Genomic DNA, 19,968 nt, shown 5'->3' on the forward strand with positions numbered 1-19,968 from the left:
TACCTAAAAGATGCAAGTTCCCCAGGACCTGACACATGGTAGGTCCTCAGTAAATGTTAATTTTCTGCAGTCTTTTCTTATAAAGTTGATCCTGAGAACAGATAGATCCATAAAGATGCAGAGATCCAGAGGAACGTGTAAACTGCCAAAAATAAAATGTGCAGTAGACTTAGCAGTTGGTTCTAAACTAAGGTTTACTGTTTTCTAGCAGAACAATGTGTTGTGTGCATTGCTCATTACATTCTTCCACGAATAGCTTTAGGTGATTTTGTGTGGTGGAGAGAATCTATACAAGAAATTAAAAGACACTGTAGGATGTATTTTCAGTCAAAGGATTTCATCATTAAACAGAACTGGATATTCAAAACTGGACTCCTGAATTCTGCCTGCAAAGCTTGTAAACCTCAGGAATGTCTCTGAAGATGTCAGACTGTATCATTCATGGACTAGACAGAATACTGGTTCAGCAGGAAGCATCCTTGAAGTCAAATAAACCATTCCGCTGAAGAACCAAATTCTCAAGTGCCCTGGATTTACACTGCTGTGTTTATCCTCAGAAGCCAAGGTGAAGTAGAAAGGGGTGACAGTCAGCACATTCATTTTTTTCTCTTTATTTGTTTTAGCACCTTCATTTTTTTAGGTGACACAGAATCTTGTCTTCCTAGATCTTTATCTTTGTACCAGTGAACAAGGAATCACTTGTAAATCTCTTGGAATCTAAAGTAAACAGTACAGGCTATCTGAACTTTTAGTTTTTCATCCTTCAACTCCCTGTCTTTTTTCTATCTCACTAGGTCTTCTAGAGGCGGACTATTCTATTCTTTCAGTCCCTCCCTCCTTATGTTCCTCCCTCTTTCTCTCTCTCTCTCACACACACACACACACACACACACAGAGAATGAAATCATATGTCAGTAGTGCCATTTATTAGCAATGCTGGTGCAAGATGAAGAGGTAACATTTCTAGGAACCTTGAAGTCATGAAAAAAACCAAACCTCGCACTTCTCACATTTGGAAAAACACACATATATTTTTCTTTGAAGAAAGTTTAAGTATATGCAATACCTTGTTAGCGTTCTTTATGGTTCTGAAGTCTCTTTGCTAGTTTAAGGAACATAAAAATATATTATCTCTAACTTGCATTGCTCGTAAAATTGTCATGTTCACTGTATGAAATTTAGAAGGATAGTCTATTCAGGCAATACACATTCACTAATTGAATTTACTTTGAAATGTTCTTAGTTTTTTATACAGATGGAGCCTCAGGCAGCTGAACTCTAAGGAACTTGCATCTCCTACTTTCTGTCAGTTTAGGGGAAGCAGCAGAACATTCACCTCAGGAGGAATTGCCAACATTTGACTTATTCCAATAAAATTGTTCTGCTTTCTGGACTAGTGAAATCCGCAGGGGCAAAAAAGTCACATAGAATATTTGTTTCCAGCAAAGGGAATGAGAAGAAATAAAACAAAGAACCTTCCCCAACTCCAAATCATAAAGTACACCTTTGGCCATGGTTTTTTTGGACTGCGTTTAATTTCTGAACCAAGTACTGGCATCTCTAGCTTTATCAACTCTGTAGATTCCTGCAAGCTGAAGGTTTTTCCAGAAGATTATGTCATTTCATCCTTGCTCTCCCTCATGTTAGTTGCTTCTTGATTTGTCAACCGTGGACCTGCTTCTTTCATGTATTTTGGAAGACAAATCAGAGGTAGATGAGCAAGAGGTGTGGTCATATTCAGAGGGGGTGTGCCTGGCAGAACCTTAGAAGATATTTCTCAAGTAGACATTTGAAGGTGTTCTTTGCCTATAACCTTTGAAACTATCCACTAAAGTCTCCAGCCAAAATGAATGGCCCCAGCTCCCAGGCTTCCATAGAACTTTCCATCTTCCTCTATTAAGGCATGTGTTTCATGCTGCCTCAACTTGCACTTAACTCTTTTTTTTTTTTTTTTTTTTTTTTTGTGGTGCACGGGCTTAGTTGCTCCGCGGCATGTGGGATCCTCCCGGACCAGGGCTCGAACCCATGTCCCCTGCACTGACCGGCAGATTCCCAACCACTGCGCCACCAGGGAAGCCCTGCACTTAACTCTTAACAAGGCTCTGTCTTGCCACTGGATGCAACAGTCTTAAAATGGAAACCACATTATTTACCTCTCTTTTCTTCCCAAATCTAACCATAGTGCCCTGCATACAATAAAGTCGCCAGTAGCTGGTTGCTAAATAAATAAATAAATGAAATCACTTTTCAAATGAGAAATTGTAAGTATCCTATTTGTTCAAATAAGCAAAACATGACAGCATCATCGGCATCTTTGTGTCTGGATTTCGAGTTCAGGAGGTTGGCAGCAGCTCAGTTGGCCGACAGCAAAGTTGTTTGACTTTAATGATGCCTTTCACTTGGCTATCTTGAGTACTTGTGACTGGGGCTGTGCTGAGATTCTCAAAATGATTGATTCTGTCTGGACTTTTGCTAAGTCAGGTCTGGCAGAAGCATGTTTTCTGTTCTAACTCAATGATGGCAAAAGAAAGTAGATAGTCTCCTTGACTTCTGTGCTCCATACCCTTCTGATACTTTACCATCCTTTATTCTTACCATTCTTAGAAAGGTTTTTATTTTGAAGAAAATATTCTCAAAAGATTCTGCTGCTTTATCCCACCAAATTTTGAATCGAATATTATTGTCACAGTACTTTTTTCTTCCTTCTTCTTGTGTTCAGCCAGTATCCCATGGATAATGTTTCCATATTTTGTAAGCAAATTTACATTTCGACAGATGATCTGCATTCTAATGAGGAAAGCTGGAGCTATGTCATCTGAAGATGTGAGTTCTAATCCTGGCTTTATCACTTACTTGCTTTGTGTCCTGTTTTCCTCATCTACAAATATGGAAGATAATACATATTTTACAGAATGATCATAAGGGTTAAGTGATACATGGAAAAACTACTGGATTAATTTTTAGCCTATAGTAGATTATTTGGTAAGCATTGAAACAAAATCTTTTAGAAAATGTCCAATTTTATTCTCATTAGCAAGCAAATTTGTATCATGGCATGCAATATTATGAAGTTCTTTATACTCTATGATCGCCTATGGGATTTTATGTTACTGGTAGATTCAAATAACATGTATTGTGTGTCAACTAGATGACTGGCCTTATACTCTGCACTGAGCCTGTAAAACTAAATAAACAGTTGCTACCCTGGAAGAGTTTATAAGCAAGCAGATGAGATAAGCTTAAACAGAGAATCACAACCAGCGTGTTAAGTGCTGGATAAAGATATCTATAAAATAGGAGGGCAGCATAATGCAAGGCAAGTATGGTGTCATGGCTCACCTTCCACAGAACTTTAATACACTGAGCTGAATATCTTTTCTAGAAGCTTTTATAAGAGCTCTGATAGAAATGTTCTTAGCAGAGAAGTTAGGACTTTCACCTGCGTCTTTGACCACCTTCCTGTAAGAATTCGTAGAGACAGTGCTTTGCTGACCCTTTCTCCCACTGATTCCTTTCCCTCATTCTCATTCTGACTTTCAGAGACAGGCAAAGGGGATGTGCTGGGCAAACCACCTGATAATCATAAGTCAGGCGTGGGCAGACTCTGGCCCATGGACTAAATCTGGCCCACTGCCTGTTTTTATATGGCCCGCCAGCTAAGAATGGTTTTGTCAATTTTAAATGGTTGAAAAAAATCAAAAGAGTAATATTTCATGACATGTGAAATTATACAGCATTCACATCTCAGTGTCCCTGAATATAGTTTTATTGGAGCACAGCCATGCTCACCCATTTCCGTATTATCTGTGGCTGCTTTCAAGCTACACAATAATTGAGTAGTTGTGACAGACCATATGGTCCAGGAAGCCTAAAAAACTCGCTTAACTGGCCCTTCACAGAACAAGTTTGCCTGCCTGGGCCATAGGTCCTTTAAAATCTTTGCAATACTACACATTGTCAGTTTGTGACTGAGATGGGCATTTCTGATGTAAGAGACAGTTTTTCCATGTTCTCTGCTGTCACTTCTTCTAGAAGTAAAAAGTTCACTTGGCCTTTCTTTTTAACATGAACACGCACTATTAGGTGATGTGAACATCCTGGTTGGATGTCTCTTTTTGAAGGTACAAGTGTTAAGTCAGTAGGAGGGGGACTCTGGAAACATTACGTGGATTTTTCTTCATCACCATCTCCCCCACTTAATGTTTGCTAAGTAATCTGAAGACGAGGGTGTCCCACTTCATTCTTTCCTTAACAAGCAAGGTTATATCAGTCTTTCCTATAAGACTGGGTTTGCCCCCCAGGGCAGCATGAAAATGCATGTGCAACTTGGTTATATTTGTAAATCACATAACACTCCTCCCCTTAGAATAAGACTCGAGTATGGAAATTCTTTCGTATGCTGGGGACAGATAGAAACCATTTTGCTGAATGGTTAAAAAGCAGCAACCAAAAAGACAGGTGTAGCGGTGAAGCCTGAACATGAAGCGTGAGCACTGAACGGTTCACAGCATCTCCGCTTCAGTGTTAAGGGGTAAAGCTTTTGCTGGTCTTTGGCAGTTCATCTCACCTCCTTACTGGACAGCTTTTCACACAACTCTGAGTTAGCGGCCTTTATGGGGGCCTTCCAGTTCCTGGGCATTCACAAATAAGTTTCACGAGATATAAGGATCTGCACATAGTTTTACAGTCTGAGTGATTGTGTGTTTGAACAGCCTACCCTTTAAAAACATGGGTGGCTTCTTTTGCCTTCAGAAGGCTCTAAGGAGCCAGGTTCTAGAACTCAAACTCAGCCTTGCTGTCTTTCTCTCTCTGTTGTGGGCTTTTGGGAAACAAGGTGATAAATTGCTTCTCATCTCTAAAGAAGAAAGTGAATGTCCCTCCATATGTCCTCTGTCCCATTAAGAATTTGGTCAGATACCCACCAATTTCTAGATCCAGAACGTAATCACTACAAGTATGATCATTTTAGAAGCAAACTTAGAAATATATTGGAACTTTAATATAAAATCTGTATACCATTTGACTTTGACCCTGTAATTTCACGTCTGAGTATTTAGCCTATAAAATTAAAACTAAATATAAAAGAAAGGTTTATATACAATAAGGCTTATTACTGCATTTTTTTCTTTTTTTTTCTATTTTTAATTTAAAAATTAAAAAAATTTTTTTATTTTAAATTGGAGTATAGTTGAATTACAATGTTGTGTTAGTTTCAGGTGTATAGCAAAGTGATTCAGTTATATATGTACGTATATCCATTCTTTTTCAGATTCTTTTCCCATATAGGTTATTATAGAGTTCCGTGTGCTATACAGTACATTGTTGTTGATTATCTGTTTTATATACAGTAGTGTGTATATGTTAATCCCAAACTCCTAATTTATCCCTCCCCCCACCTTTTCCCTTTGGTAACCGTAAGTGTGTTTTCAAAGTCTGTGAGTCTATTTCTGTTTTGTAAATAAGTTCATTTGTATCATTTTTTAGATTCCACATGTAAGTGATGTCATATGACATTTGTCTTTCTGTTTGATTTACTTAGTACGATAATCTCTAGGCCCATCCATGTTGCTGCAATTGGCATTATTTCATTCTTTTTTATGGCTGAGTAATATTCCATTGTGTGTGTGTGTGTGTGTGTGTGTGTGTGTGTGTGTGTACACACATACCACATCTTTCAATTAATTAATTTATTTATTTATTTAGGCTCCGCTGGGTCTTAGTTGCAGTACACAGGATCTTCGTTGCACCATGTGGGATCTTTAGTTGAGGCATGCAGGCTTCTTAGTTGCAGCATGTGGACTCTTAGTTGTGGCATGCATGCGGTATCTAGTTCCCTGACCAAGGATCAAACCTGGGCCCCCTGCATTGGGAGCACTGAGTTTTACCCACTGGCCCACCAGGGAAGTCCCTATACCACATCTTCTTTATCCATTCATCTGTCGTTGGACATTTAGATTGTTTCCATGTCTTGGCTAGTGTAAATAGTGCTGCAATGAATATTAGGGTGAATGTATCTTTTTGAATTATAGTTTTCTCTGGGTATATGCCCAGGAGTGGGATTGCTGAATCATACGATAGTTCTATTTTTAGTTTTTAAAGGACCCGCCATACTGTTCTCCATAGTGGTTGTACCAGTTTACATTCCCACCAACAGTGTAGGAGGGTTCCCTTTTCTCCACACCCTCTCCAGCATTTATTGTTGGTAGATTATTTGATGATGGCCATTCTGACTGGTGTGAGGTAATTCCTCACTGTGGCTTTGATTTGCATTTCTCTAATAATTAGTGATGTTGAGTATCTTTTCATGTGTTTTTTGGCCATCTATATGTCTTCTTTGGAGAAATGTCTATTTAGATCTTCTGCCCATTTTTTGATTGGGTTGTTTGTTTTTTTCTGTTACTGAGCTGCATGAGCTGTTTGTATACTTTGGAGATTAATCTCTTGTCAATTTCTTCATTTGCAAATATTTTCTCCCATTCTGTGGGTTGTCTTTTTGTTTTGTTTATGGTTTCCTTTGCTGTGCAAAAGCTTTTAAGTTTCATTAGGTCTCGTTTGTTTCTGTTTTATTTTCATTACTCTAGGAGGTGGATCCAAAAAGATATTGCTGCAATTTATGTCAAAGTGTGTTCTGCCTATGTTTTCCTCTAAGAGTTTTACAGTATCCAGTCTTAAATTTTGGTCTTTAATCCATTTTGAGTTTATTTTTTTGTATGGTGTTAGAGAATGTTCTAATTTCATTATTTTACATGTAGCTGTCCAGTATTGAAGAGACTGTCTTTTCTCCATCATATGTTCTTGTCTCCTTTGTCGTAGATTAATTGACCATAGGTGTGTGTGTTTATTTCTGAGCTTTCTATCCTGTTCCATTGATCTATATATTTCTATTTTTGTGCCAGAACAAAAATGTGTTTTGATGACTGTAGCTTTGTAGTATAGTTTGAAGTCAGGGAGTGTGATTCTTCCAGCTCCATTTTTCTTTCTCAGGATTGTTTTGGCTATTCAGGTGGGGTCTTTTGTGTTTCCATACAAATTTTTAAAATTTTTGTTCTAGTTCTGTGCCATTGGTAATTTGATAGGGATTGCACTGAATCTGTAGATTGCCTTGAGTAGTATAGTCATTTTGACAATATTGATTCTTCCAACCCAAGAATGTGGTATATCTTTCCATCTGTTTGTGTCATCTTCAGTTTTTCATCAGTGTCTTATAGTTTTCAGAGTACAGGTCTTTTGTCTCTTTAGGTAGGTTTATTCCTGGGTATTTTATTCTTTTTTGATGTGATGGTAAGTGGAATTGTTTCCTTAATTTCTTTTTCTGATCTTTCGTTGTTAGTGTATACAAATGCTAGATTTCTGTGTATTAATTTTGTATCCTGAAATTTTACCAAATTCATTGATGAGCTCTAGCAGTTTACCGGTAGCATCTTTAGGACTTTCTATGTATAGTATCATGTCTTCTGCAAACAGTGACAGTTTTACTTCTCCTTTTCTAGTTTGGATTCCTTTTATTTCTTTTTCTTCCCTGATTGCCATGGCTAAAACTAAACATGAAAGAAAGGTTTGTATATAATAAGGCTTATTGTTGCATTTTTAATAGTGAAAAGCCAGAAATAACCAAAGGTAAACTCACATGGGAAGAGTCAAGTAAACTATAATATATCTACTTGACGAAGTATTATGTGGTGATTAAAAATGGATGTATACAGAGATTGATATTTATGCCATACCATGCATCATAAAGCAGCACTGTAAATCATCTGTGAATAGAGAACAGGAATACAGAAATGTAACTACTTGTTCACAGGTATTATGTATAGGTCGTTGGATTTTAAATGAGTTTCTCTGTTTTCTAGTTTTTCTTTGTAAACATTTATAGTACAGAAAAATATAATAAATGAAAATGCAGACACCCAGTATCCAAGAGGTGAGAACTGTGCCTGCTCTAATCTGGACACTGCGCTGGCCAGTGCAGATCTGGTTGTGAATAAGCTGCAGGGTGTTTGTCTTCATGGAGTTTGCAGTTCTGCTGGGGAGGCAGGCCAGAAACAGTTAATTTCTGAGGGTTTTTTTAATCGCACCATTGTTGATTTACAATGTTTGTTTGTTTCGGATGTATAGCAAAGTGATTCAGTTCTACACACATATATAGGTTATTACAAGGTATTGAATCTAGTTCCCTGGGCTGTACAGTCACTGAGTTATAAAAGGGGAGGGGAGGGTGCTGTGGAAACCTAGAGCAAGGATATTTAACCCAGGAGGTGTTGAGGGAAGGTCCCCCAGATACAGTGACATTGGAGCAAGGCTGGAAGGCTGAGGAGACACCGTGTGAGCGAGGCAGGCTTGAGAGAATTTCACACAGAGGACATGGCCTCTGCGGAGAGAGGCACAAAGTCAAGAGCTTGGCCTGTTCCAGGGACCTCAGTAAGCTCAGGGTGGTGGGAGCAAAGGGCAGTCAGTGTGAGGGCGAGGTTGGGCCAGGGGGTAAGATGATAGTCGGGGGGGACATGTAAAGCTCAGTAAGAAGTTGGGGTTTCATCCTTAGGGCAAGTGGAGTCTGACATGAGCAGATTTAATTTTTTTTTAAAAAATCACTCAGTCAGACCGCCCTGGAGGTTAGATGCAAGAGGTGGTGAGAATGGACGCTGGGAAACCAGCAGGGAGGGAGGGAAGGGGCTTGCAATAATACAGGAAAGAGACGGTGGCTCAGAAGTGCAGCAAGGAGTCTTCCTTTTGTGTGAAGATTAATCCTGGATTGCTGGTTTAGAGATTTAAAGTATAGTAAGAACTCAACCCTATAAAGAGTTTTTAATTTAAAATCTTCTAATTACATAGCAAAATTTTTCATTCTTATTTTTAAACAAAGATTTTAGAAATCTTTAGGACAAATAAATCCTCGGTGAGCCCCGGGTGAACGTTATACCATGAAAATGTCATGTACTCATAAAATTGTGCAGAATCCAAAATGCTAACAGTTTTCCTGTAAAAGGAAAAGAAACAGGAAGGAGGAAAAGAAAAAATAACATTTGGTTTGGTGACAGATCTCCTTCTGTCTCTGTGAGTTCCTTGATAGGCACAGGGCCTGGCATACAGCAGGGCCCCCGGGAGTCCTGAATGAATGAATGAATGAATGAATGCAAACTGCTGGATTAAAGATGTTTGAGGATTGTTTTTTGGCCTTTCTTGGTTTCATTTTTTTTGTTTCCTGGCAATGCCACCTCTCCTGCACCTTCTACATGCTTATAGTTGCCCTGGCTGAAGCAGGGAGAAAGCTATTGGAAAAGGCTGCCTTTTAAAGTACCGATCATTTCAAAATATTGTTTCTTTGCATATTTTGAGATTAGGCCAATTGGAATCTTGCCTGCTTTTCCTGAAAAAAACTGGCAACCCAGAAAACTTTTATTCACATATTTGTCATAAATGCTATTTGATTAAAATGTAGACTTTGTGGCGAAACATAACTTCATAAATATGCATTTACGATGCTTATACATGTTTCCAAAAGCCAAAATCGGAAAAGGCCACATTCCCAGAAAGGGGAAGGAAACCACAATTTGGTGAACTATTTATTGTGTTTCGGGTACTATGCTGGCCCCCTTTTACAAACAAGGACACTGAGGACATTTATGTTCAGTAATTTGCCCGGAGTCTCATGGTTCACGGCAAACCCGAAACTTGCGCTCAGGTCTGTCTGACTTCAAAGCTCCTGCTCCTTGTGCCCTCCCTTTTTGCTTCTGTGTTATAAATTTTTAAAAATCTATATAGGTCGGTAGGAGTGAGGATAGTAAATAGATAAAGCCCTAATTAGGAAGGTACTCTGTGCACAAGTCCTTTGTCGTCTGATACTGTGAACTCAAGAGAGGAAGAAAGATTCTAACTTGACTTCCTCCTCTTCACCTTAGTCTATTCATTTTTAAAACTTTTTTTCATGAGCAAAACAGGAATTTGCCTTCTCTGAGGGTTTAGTGCTGAGATTGACGAAGAGGTCTTTTCCACCTTCATGCTGAGTTGTTTTCCAAGTCAACTGATTTCATGGATTTCATTCAATGGATCGTTTCTCTTGCTTTAAGAGAGCTTTCATCCCGAGTGTTCTTGCTCCTTTTCAACGCGGCTGACTCCCAACATGATGTTGTGGGGACAGTATTAAGCTTTTTCACAGGACTGTCTGTTGGCCCTGATGCTCTGAGGCTCTTTCTCTCGCATTTGTCACAGTTGATGATGATGTTTCCATCTGCCAGGCATATGGAATTGGTGGTGGTGCTCAGCACATCTTTGTTCCAGGCTGGTCCCAGGGAATATTTTGGAACTGTCTTGTAAATGCTCCCTATCCTCTCCTGCGCCCTCATTACGCTCTATCTCTCCTGTAGCAGCTATGGAAATCTGCCTTGGAGTCTCATTAATGAAGTCTGTCTTCCCTCCTCAACTAAACTCTGAGCCTCTGGAGGCCAGAACTGGGTCTTATTTATCTTCATGGGCCCCTTCCCTGGTCCCCACAGGGGAAGCACGGAACCCATCACTGTATTGGTTTGAGTCATTTTGTTGGCTAGACTCCTGTGCTGTCGTTGCTGATAATTCTATGCATGCAACTGAAGAAGTTCTGAAAATAGATTAATTGAAGAGGGTTGCATTTTGTACTACCATTGACATGAGAACCCCAAACAGAATATCCTTACAGAATTTTCTCAGGGTGGATTTTTATTTCTCTTGGATGATATTTTGAAGACAGTTTGGATTCCCACATTATTCTAACCACGTTTTATGTAAACAAAAATCAGCCATAGTTAACACTTTAAAAGGGTTTTTAGGGATTTGTCATCTAGATTTTTCTCAGATAATCCCCAGCTGTGATGAATAGGCTGTGGTCAGCTTCAGAAACACTAGTAACACTAAACAGTACCAATATTGTCTTACATCTAAACTGGAGTTAGTAATCGAATAGCTGTCATTTGGTCAAAGCTAGGACAGCCCACAGCCCTCCAGGTTGATAGGCTCATGGTGGAAATGTTGTGACTCTCACTGCTAGTTTTCAGGTTACTTACAGAGTCACTTCACCTCCAGAAACATAACTTCATAAATATGCATGTATGACACTTCTTATACATGTTTCCAAAAGCCAAAATCAGAAAAGGCCACATTCCCAGAAAGGGGAAGGAAACCACAATTTGGGTAGTTTACAGAAGGTACATCCTTGAATTCAACTCCAAAAATGTTTATTGGACACCTACTCTACACCCCAGGCTTCACGATACTTTTGATTTTCTGCTGACGATAGCTCATGTTTCTTACTGAACTTGGTAAGGAAGGTCCGGTGTTGACACTTCCGGTGAAAATGAATGTGGAAGTAAATGGCAGGTACACCTCTGAGAGAGTCAACGTGAAGAAAGGACCTCTTAGGCACTGGGGTTATTTGGTCCTGGCTCTAAAAGCTCACCCACAGGAAAATGACGTTGGAAAGTTCTGTCCTCCGGGGAGAACCGCATTCAGTTGTGGTTTGTGATTCCACTGTCTGTTTGGGTCTTTTTCAGGTAAGCCGTAACTTTGAGCTGGTTGGACGAGTCAACTTGGATCAGCTGGAACAGATGAAGGAGAAGATGGAGAGCTCCAGCAGTGATGAGGAGGACAAGGAAGAAGAAATGAACAGCAAGGCTGATGACAGAGGTAGGTCCCTTCCCTGCCCTCTGAGCCCCGGCTGGCATCCAGCCCGGCCGTGCTGAGACAGAAGGGGAGGCAGAAGGTTGTTGTAGGGGTAACAGAAGGAATGGCCCCTCTTCGTTGAGTCGCGGAGCAGACTGACTTAAGAAACACGCCAGGGGCTGTGTCTTGTAAACTAGTACCGGCTCTAGAAACTACCGGGAAATACATTCGTTAAAAAATACGTGGCGATGATTGGTTTTTTATTCAGGAAAACTGGTATCTAGGGAATCTGCAGAATAAGGACAGACGGCAAGATGGATGGTCCTGTAAAAGCTACTGAGGAATGTAAATGAGCTTCCAATTGAACGCTTATTTAAAATTGCTTCTGCTGGGGTGTACACCGCTGGGCTGGGGGAGCTGCAGGGGGCTTGAGCTCTCTCTGTGTCCTTCTGCATGGTCCTCCTCTTAACCCCCTTGCTACTGCTTTTGCTTTGTAAAGAGAGAGAGAGACCAGGGGCTTTTATTTGGCTGTGTTTACAGGGAAAGGTTTTGTGGTATTTTTGTACTAGTTTTCAACTTTCTGTGAGTCTATCATTATTTTCAAAGTCAAGTTTTTCAAAGTATATTTAGTTGTAGACATAACGTTTACATGATCTAGAGTTGGTATTCTATATTGCTCAACATAGAATCTTGTGGAAAACCCAAGACTATACGTAAAGAATATAGGTTGGGATATCTTACTTTAGTTATTGCAGATTTATCAAAAGCACGTGGATAACCTAGACCTGAGAAATAAATGTGATAGACATAATCCCAGTGATGAGAAGAATGGTATTAGTTGCCATTACTGAGCATCGTGATGTGCCAGGCCCAGTGTTGGTGGTTTTTATACCTTTTTCCCTTAATCTTGCATAATGTTAGAGGGCTCTGCAGTTGGTCTGTCTGGATTTGGCTCCCAGTTCTGCTACTTGTTGGTTATATGACTTTGGGTAAATTATTTTATCTCCTTGTGCATTCATCATCCTTATAATACCAACGTCACTTCCTAGGGTTGCGTAAATCTTAAATGAGAGAGCACACAAACGTTAGTCTAGTTCCTAGAACATAGTAACCAGCTAATGATAATGATAAAACCCTGCAATGTAGATGGTATTATTGCCATTTTTACAAATGGGGAAACAAAGGCCCAGGATACTTAAGAGCTTGTTCAAAGTTTAAAAAAAAAAAAAAAAAAAAACCACTGGAGGTTGAGTCTAAGTCTTCTGGCTCCAAAGGCAAAATGTCTTTTACACTACATACCGTCTCCCCTACCCTTTGGACAGCGGGATGTTCTCATTGAAGGGAACCTGCTCCTGAATTCTGTCAATCCAGTGGCCCTTAGGGCCTCACTGTAAGGTGCACTTTTGCGGAATTTCTTGGTTTTTCTTGCTTGGTCAGTCTGCAAGCCTAAGAAAGCCGACTTGGTGGCCACTTCCCCCTGAGGTTCTCCCTGTTCTTCTTCCTGACTTGCCCTGACTTCCAGCCCCATCCCCTCGCCCACCATCTTTCACCTCTGCCGTAGTAGGAGACCACAGATTTGCTGAGTGGGGATCCAGTTTGGCTCCTGAACCCCCATGCCCGTGCTAAATGGATAAATAGAACACCCGCACCATATAGACTGATTGCCCTTGTCATGTTACAGCTTTTGTTAGTAGGGGCTGTAGTAATCTGTTGCTTACAAGGAAAATGGCTGTGATCTGAGAAGCATGGTTTTTTAATTTTCTTTTCCTTTATTTATTTTTTTTAGCGTTTCACAAATATGTTCTCAGTGATGAATTCTTTAACGTCTGTGCACTGTTTCCAGAGTTCTCTGGAAGAGGATGCTTGTGACAGAGGGTACACAGGCTCCTTTTCTTCATGGTGCTCTGTGCCCTACCGTTCCTCTCCAGGAAATGAACTATTCCTCATCGGGTACCATGACTTTTTAATCTCTAGAGCCGAGCACACATGATTGTACAGGTTATAAGTATTGCAGAGGCAAGAACCCCTTTTAGTCCTCCCCTCCCCTGTGACGCCTCTAAAATAAAAGCGTAGACAATGAGAAGAAAAAGATGGCAGTTAGATGTGAGAGCACCAGGCACGTTCCCTTGCTTGCCCAGCCTGGCCGCCCCCTCGCACGAGCACTGTGGCATCAGACCAGCTCTGTTTGCCTGGAAAGAACTTCATGGTGTCTGATCGCCTGTCCCTGGAAAGTTTAGCATCCACATTCGTGAGCCTTAACAGCATGGGGAAAAAAGTCTTGGTGGGGAGAAGCCTGTATTCCTCTCTCAGAGGGTGGGGGAATTACATGAGTCACTTCTAGTAACGTTAATGGGAATTACTAGCAAGAACCTTCCCGTACCCCTCACCCGATCCTTGAAAGAACAGCCTCCTTTGTCTCATTGCCTTTGAATCAATTTTCCACCATCTAGGTGTATTCTTGCCAACCAGAAGAACCGGCACACAATAGCCTCGGGGTGTTTTTGCCAGACATTCTGTCTTCCAGGAGTAGAGAGCGGGAGGTGGCTTTAGCACAGCTCTCGGGGCTAATGGAGAGCCATTTGATGTGTGACAGGTAATGACTGGCCTCCTCCTTTGAGGATGAAACAGCATGAGCCCTTGGAAAGAATAGGTGGCTGGTTTCATGTTTCCTAAGGGTAAGCGAGTGAGTGTGCCAGGAGCAGGCCCCGCGTTGGCAGTGTAGACGCTCATCGGGCGCTCAGTTCGGGGGGCTCACGTCCTTGGAGCTACCCCGTTCCCAGCGTCCTTTCCCAGCACGAGAACCAGGGAGGGGACTGACTGTGGCCACATTGCAGGTCCTGCCTCAGAAGGCAGCTCAGAGGGAATCTGAAAGAGAAGAAACCAGGCGTGAAGAAATCAACATGAACCCAAGCAGGACCCTCCCCACCCCCTCTCATTATGCAGCTGGGAGGAGTTAGGAAGGCATTCTGCTGATTTCTTGCCCAAGATAATCCCTGCTAAGGAATTAATGCGCAGGGCAGATGGTGCTGTCTCATTTCCAATGAAAAGAATCAAGGAAGATAGTCTGTGCAATTATTTTTAATGGCTTGTGTGGTGATCTTCTTAATTTGTGAGAAAATGTTTCATCTTTTGTTAAAACTGGCCCCATTCACAGAGCTTTTTGTGCTGAAGATGAAGGCAGCGTAGAGACACCTAGCCTGTTAACGTCATCCTGAGGATTTTTATCAGACGGAGTGTTTCAACCAGGAGACATCCTCCTGTAACATCCTGTAGGTACAGACACACAGCGATCAGATATGCAGAGATGATCAACATGTCCCCGTGTGCTGCCCTCACTTTGCAGCGTGGCTGCAGCGCCGTCTAGGTCCTGCTATTTATTATGCACGTAAAGATTTGGCCCTCCGTGGTATAATCAAAGACATATGGGCTTGGGGCTCAGGATAACACAGAGGCCATGTAGGCTCTCATCTTTGCGTTTGCCAGGAGGAGCGGCCTGGAAACAATCAGACAGCCAGTCCGCGTTTATCAGACCACTCGCGTGTGCCCAGGGCCGTGGAGGAAATAAAACGACAGTCAACATTTGATGTTAACAACAGAGCTATCCAGAAATGTGTGCATATCCCCATGTTCAAGAATACACCAATTGGACTTCTCTGGTGGCTCAGTGGTTAAGAATCCGCCTGCCAACGCAGGGGACACGGGTTCAAGCCCTGGTCCGGGAAGATCCCACATGCCACGGAGCAACTAAGCCCGTGCGCCAAAACTACTGAGACTGTGCTCTAGAGCCCGCGAGCCACAACTACTGAAGCCCGTGTTCCACAACTACTGAAGCCCGTGCGCCTAGAGGCCGTGCTCCGTGACAAGAGAAGCCACCGCAATGAGAAGCCCGCGCACCGCAATGAAGAGTAGCCCCCGCAACGAGAGAAAGCCTGCACGCGGCAATGAAAACCCAACACAGCCAAAAAAAAAAAAAAAGAATATACCGATTGAGGCATAGATGCCGGGCAGCTGGCCAGGATACCTTACTAGCTGAGGACACGCTTTCACATTCCGGCCTCCCTGATGCCCGGGACTCACTCCTGCTAGGTTCTTTGCTTACAGATCTCACTCAGTGCTCGCAGTCACCCTGGGAGGTGTTGATTCTGATATCCATGGCACATGACCACCAGTCGTGAGTCCTCAGCCTTCCTTGGAATGTGTCAAAACCTTGAGGTCTTACCACGCTTTTCCTGGTCTGGTGCTTTTTTAGTGAGTGGAGATAAACTTGTGTCAAATAGAAAATAGGTGCTAAACTTGAGGCACTGATACAGAGCATCACAGAAGGGAGAGATTTGATAGGAAAAAAACGCTCAGATGCCATTGGAATGAACAGAAGGGGTTTTTCAGGCAAGACAGACCCAGGTTATTTGTGATGGAAGCAACTGGGAGGTGAGGAGAAGTGAGGACACCTGGGGCTCGGGAACCACAGAAACAGTTCTTGAGAGAGTTTCAAGAAATATCCTTTGGTGAAAAGCCAGTAGGAGAAAGAGTAAGGAATCTGGCAATGGTTTCACTGAATGGCTTTGGGAGGGAAGGTAGGAGAGGAGGTTTCCTAATGGATGTTGACTTCTCTTCTTCCCGCTCCCCAGCACACAGGTAACACTTCTGCTTTCTCCTCACAGATCTGATGAGATTTTCTGACCATGGGGCTGCTATCAACACTGAGAAGCGTTTTCCATGTGAATTTTGCGGACGGGCGTTTTCCCAGGGCTCTGAGTGGGAAAGGCACGTGCTGAGACACGGCATGTAAGTCCCATGAAGGCCTTCGCCCATCGTGCGAGGTGGCGGTTTCTCCTGACAATACATAGACCCCTCTGTGTCACACTTCCGGGCATGGGAGGAGAGGCAGTTGTAACGAACTGGGTTTCTACCTTTCCGCTGGTTTTTAAATGGTCACCCAGACACAAGTCAAAGGAGGAAAGATCATCTTTACGAATGACAGATCCCGCTCAAGCCCTCGTGTAGAAGTGTAGCGCTCTCTCCAGCCCGTGTCCCTTCAGCTTTCATTAGCATGACGTTCTCTGATAGAGCGTGGACCGGGGTCCAAAGATCTGGCTTCTGTTCCTGCCTCTGTGATGACTCATTCCCTGAGTGGCCTTGAACCTTCCCACGCACCTCTTGGTGCCTTCAATGCTCTGCCTCGGGGACAGAGCCCGCTTCTGCCTGCCTCCCAGGTAGGTGGGAGCATACCTGTAGAGCACTCATAAGATCCTTGAACATGAAAATTGTCCCCTAGATAAGGCACTTAGAGCCCAGCAGACGCTGGGAGAACCTAGGAGTTGGTCCTTCCAGCAGAAAATGCCCAGAAACGTGAAGCATCTAAACTTCAGAGAATGTAACTAAGCTCCCCAGGACATGGGTCCCGTCTTCAGGTTTTTGCTTTTTGTTGTTTCTGGACCTATCCATTAAATCTTTAATACCTGAGTTGCTCTTTTAGTCCGAATAAATATAGCAAATCTCCAAGCTTCTAGGTTCTTCTGATGGGTCTGAGCATAAGACAGTTCTTGCTATGACCACTTATGACTTACATTGTTCCCAGTACAGGAGGGAACATAAAATAATTATGTTGATCTGGAATCAAAGCATGGTGTAATCAAAACATAGTATGATAATGGATATTTTTATAGGTTCAACTTTTTGATAAGATACCAAAAATATATGACCTAAGCATAACAGGTAGCAAGGACAAATCACTCACAGTTCAGTCATACTTGTAAGACCCCAAGACCTTTTTAGGATCAGAGAAATAAGGACATGAATGTTTTTTGTTTAACTAGAAAAATATATATATATACTCACCCTTCACTACCATGAATGTTTTTCCAGGGCGTTGAATGACACCAAGCAGGTGAGCCGAGAAGAAATCCACCTGAAAGATAGCATGGAGGACAGTATTAAGGTGCCCTCTATAGAGGAAAAGGAAGATGACGAAGCAATCGGGATAGACTTTTCCCTAAAGAATGAACCAGTAGCCATCTGTGTAGTAGCTGCTGACAAATCTCTCCTGGAGAATGCAGAGGCCAAAAAAGAATAAGCGTTTGGTGAAATTCTTAATCACCTCTTACTTGAACCGTGATGAAAAAAAGTGGGAGGGCCAGCTTGGGCTGAGAAGGGGGGGACAGAAAAGAGAAGACAGAACAAAGCTGCTTTTTAGGACTGAACAATCTATTTTCAAAGCACTGGTACCTGTGTGAGTGAGTATGTAAATTAAAGTTATTTAAATGGTTGGAATATGTGGCTCCTTTTCCATCACTACATCTTTCCTTCCGGATCTTCATCGTGGAAGTTTCAGTTGTTGCGGAATACAAAGCACCTCCCTTGCACATGTGTGCGCTATGGTGGTCTTGGACAGTATGTGGAAACAGAAGCTCCGTGACAGTAGAAGACTTCTCTTAGGGGAACAACTTTTTGACGCACAACTTTTGGTGCGTTTTTCTAGTTTTAATACGTTAAGCTTTTTCAAGACCTAACTGCAGCCGCTTTGGGAAAAAACAAACAAAAAAACACAAAAAACAAAAACAAAACAAAAAAACTGCTTTGCATAAAACAAACAGTCACCTGTTTCCTAGTACCTCAAACTTAACCAAGGGAATTCTCTGCATTTGTCAGTACTACCTGTCGTCATTGTGGTTAAATGTAGAGAGAACTGCTGGGCAAGATGGTGAATGGAGAAAAAAAAAGAGTTTTAAAGAAAGGAACACAAATTGTGCTTAAAATCCCCACGTGGGTTTTATTTCTTAAAATACTGTGATTTTTTTAATTATTTTAGTAAAAAACAAAACAAAAAAAAGAAACAGACTTTAATTATTAGATAAATGTTTGTGAATTGTCATCCTTTATTCCAGGTAAGCTGTTTATTAGTGTTCAACTATAATTTAGAATTTGGTAGATTTCATGTGAGCTAATTTTAAGGTGACTGTGGAGTTTTGTTTGCCACACGTTTATCTTCTATCAATTTGAGTGTTACAAACACAGCACAATTCAGTTTTTCATATAAATTGTTTTTTTGTGTGTGTGTTATTGTTGTTTTGATTTGGGGGCAAGGGAGATTTAGTTTTTTGTGAATAGGAACGTTTTTATTTTAAACATGGAAATAACAAAGAAGTTAATTTTTTTTTTTTTTTTTTTTTTTTTTTTAATTTAACTAAAGAACCAAACTTTTCGGCACAGCTATGCAGCTTGTGGGCCAGACGAGGAAGTCCTCTTCACCCTTTTGTTGCTGTCAAATTTTACACATTATCCGTCTCACACAAATAATTTCTGTTAGGATGGGCTGGCTTTTGTGTGTGATTTTAAATCTGTGTTCTGTTTTTGTTTGCATTGTGTTTTTGGGGGGTGGGGGGGATTCTCATTTATTTTGCGGGACAAGGGGATGTGCTCGAATCTCATCCCTTTGGTGAGAGTGTCCATGAAATACTTATATCCTACAAGGAGCCTGGAGAACTACTTTTTTTTTTTCCTTTAATCTAGCTGCCAGCTGCTCTGTTTCCCCATATTAGCTTTTTCAGGAGGGAGCAGCTTAGACTGACTAAATCTAAGTCTACATTTATAATACGTTCTGATTGTGAACAAAGGGTTTCGTTCCAAAAAGTAGAACTTTCCTTGAATCTTAGGTTTTAGAAGCCTGTGTGCGTGTGAGCTTGGATGTGTGCGTGTGCGTGTGTGTGTATGTGTGTGAGTCCTTTGGTTTTCATGTTTTGTTTTGTTTTTTTTTTTACTTGGAAGGGTTGGGGGAGGGGGGGAGAAAGGGAAGGGGAATTGCTGAGATGACAGTGTCCCACACAGCTTCAAATAAAATCCATGGAAAGATATTGCATTTGTGGAATAAGTGCTTACTTGAAAAGCATGTTGTTCTTTTACTTTCTTGCTGTTAATTTTTATTTGTAGGGTGTTTGTTTGTTTTAATTTAATTTTTTTTTTTTAGGGATGGGGGCCATCATGTGGAAACCAGAAAAAGGGAAAGTGTGAACTATCTAGACAAAGATTCATTTTGTGTCCATATTTGTTTTTAATTGGCCTCATTTCAAATGTACTAAACAGTTCCATACCTGGATTGGGTGTTTGTAATGGTTACCAAAAAACAAAAAAAAAAAAGAAAAAAAAGAAAGAAAAAAAGAAAAAAAAAAGAAAATATTTGTGACATGCTTTTATCACTACTTTATTTTTCAAATAACATGTAAATATTGTAATCCATTGGATTTTGTTTTGCTAACCTGTTAATAAAAATATGGGACCATTATCCTTTTAACAAGGCTAGAATGTCATTTTTTTTCTTTTTTCAAACATATACCTGATATTTTG

The 19,968-nt window shown here is 41.2% G+C and overlaps 1 protein-coding gene across 6 annotated transcripts in view; it reads left to right on the top strand.

The window, feature by feature from the left end:
• The window catches only part of ZNF462 (zinc finger protein 462), a 142,539-nt gene extending 123,736 nt beyond the window's left edge, over positions 1-18,803 (top strand). For 5 of the 6 annotated variants that reach the window (XM_036855780.1, XM_036855777.1, XM_036855781.1 and 2 more), the window contains exons 11-13: positions 11,520-11,652; positions 16,290-16,413; positions 17,494-18,803. In XM_036855780.1, coding sequence (XP_036711675.1) covers positions 11,520-11,652; positions 16,290-16,413; positions 17,494-17,701 — 465 coding nt within the window. In that variant the 3' untranslated portion in view covers positions 17,702-18,803. Of the gene's footprint in view, positions 1-11,519; positions 11,653-16,289; positions 16,414-16,695; positions 16,842-17,493 lie in introns of all 6 variants that reach the window. The other variant, XR_005020329.1, reaches the window with a different exon arrangement.
• Positions 18,804-19,968: the final 1,165 nt, after the last annotated feature.

Source organism: Balaenoptera musculus, chromosome 6, assembly GCF_009873245.2.
Source record: "Balaenoptera musculus isolate JJ_BM4_2016_0621 chromosome 6, mBalMus1.pri.v3, whole genome shotgun sequence".
NCBI lineage: Eukaryota > Metazoa > Chordata > Mammalia > Artiodactyla > Balaenopteridae > Balaenoptera > Balaenoptera musculus.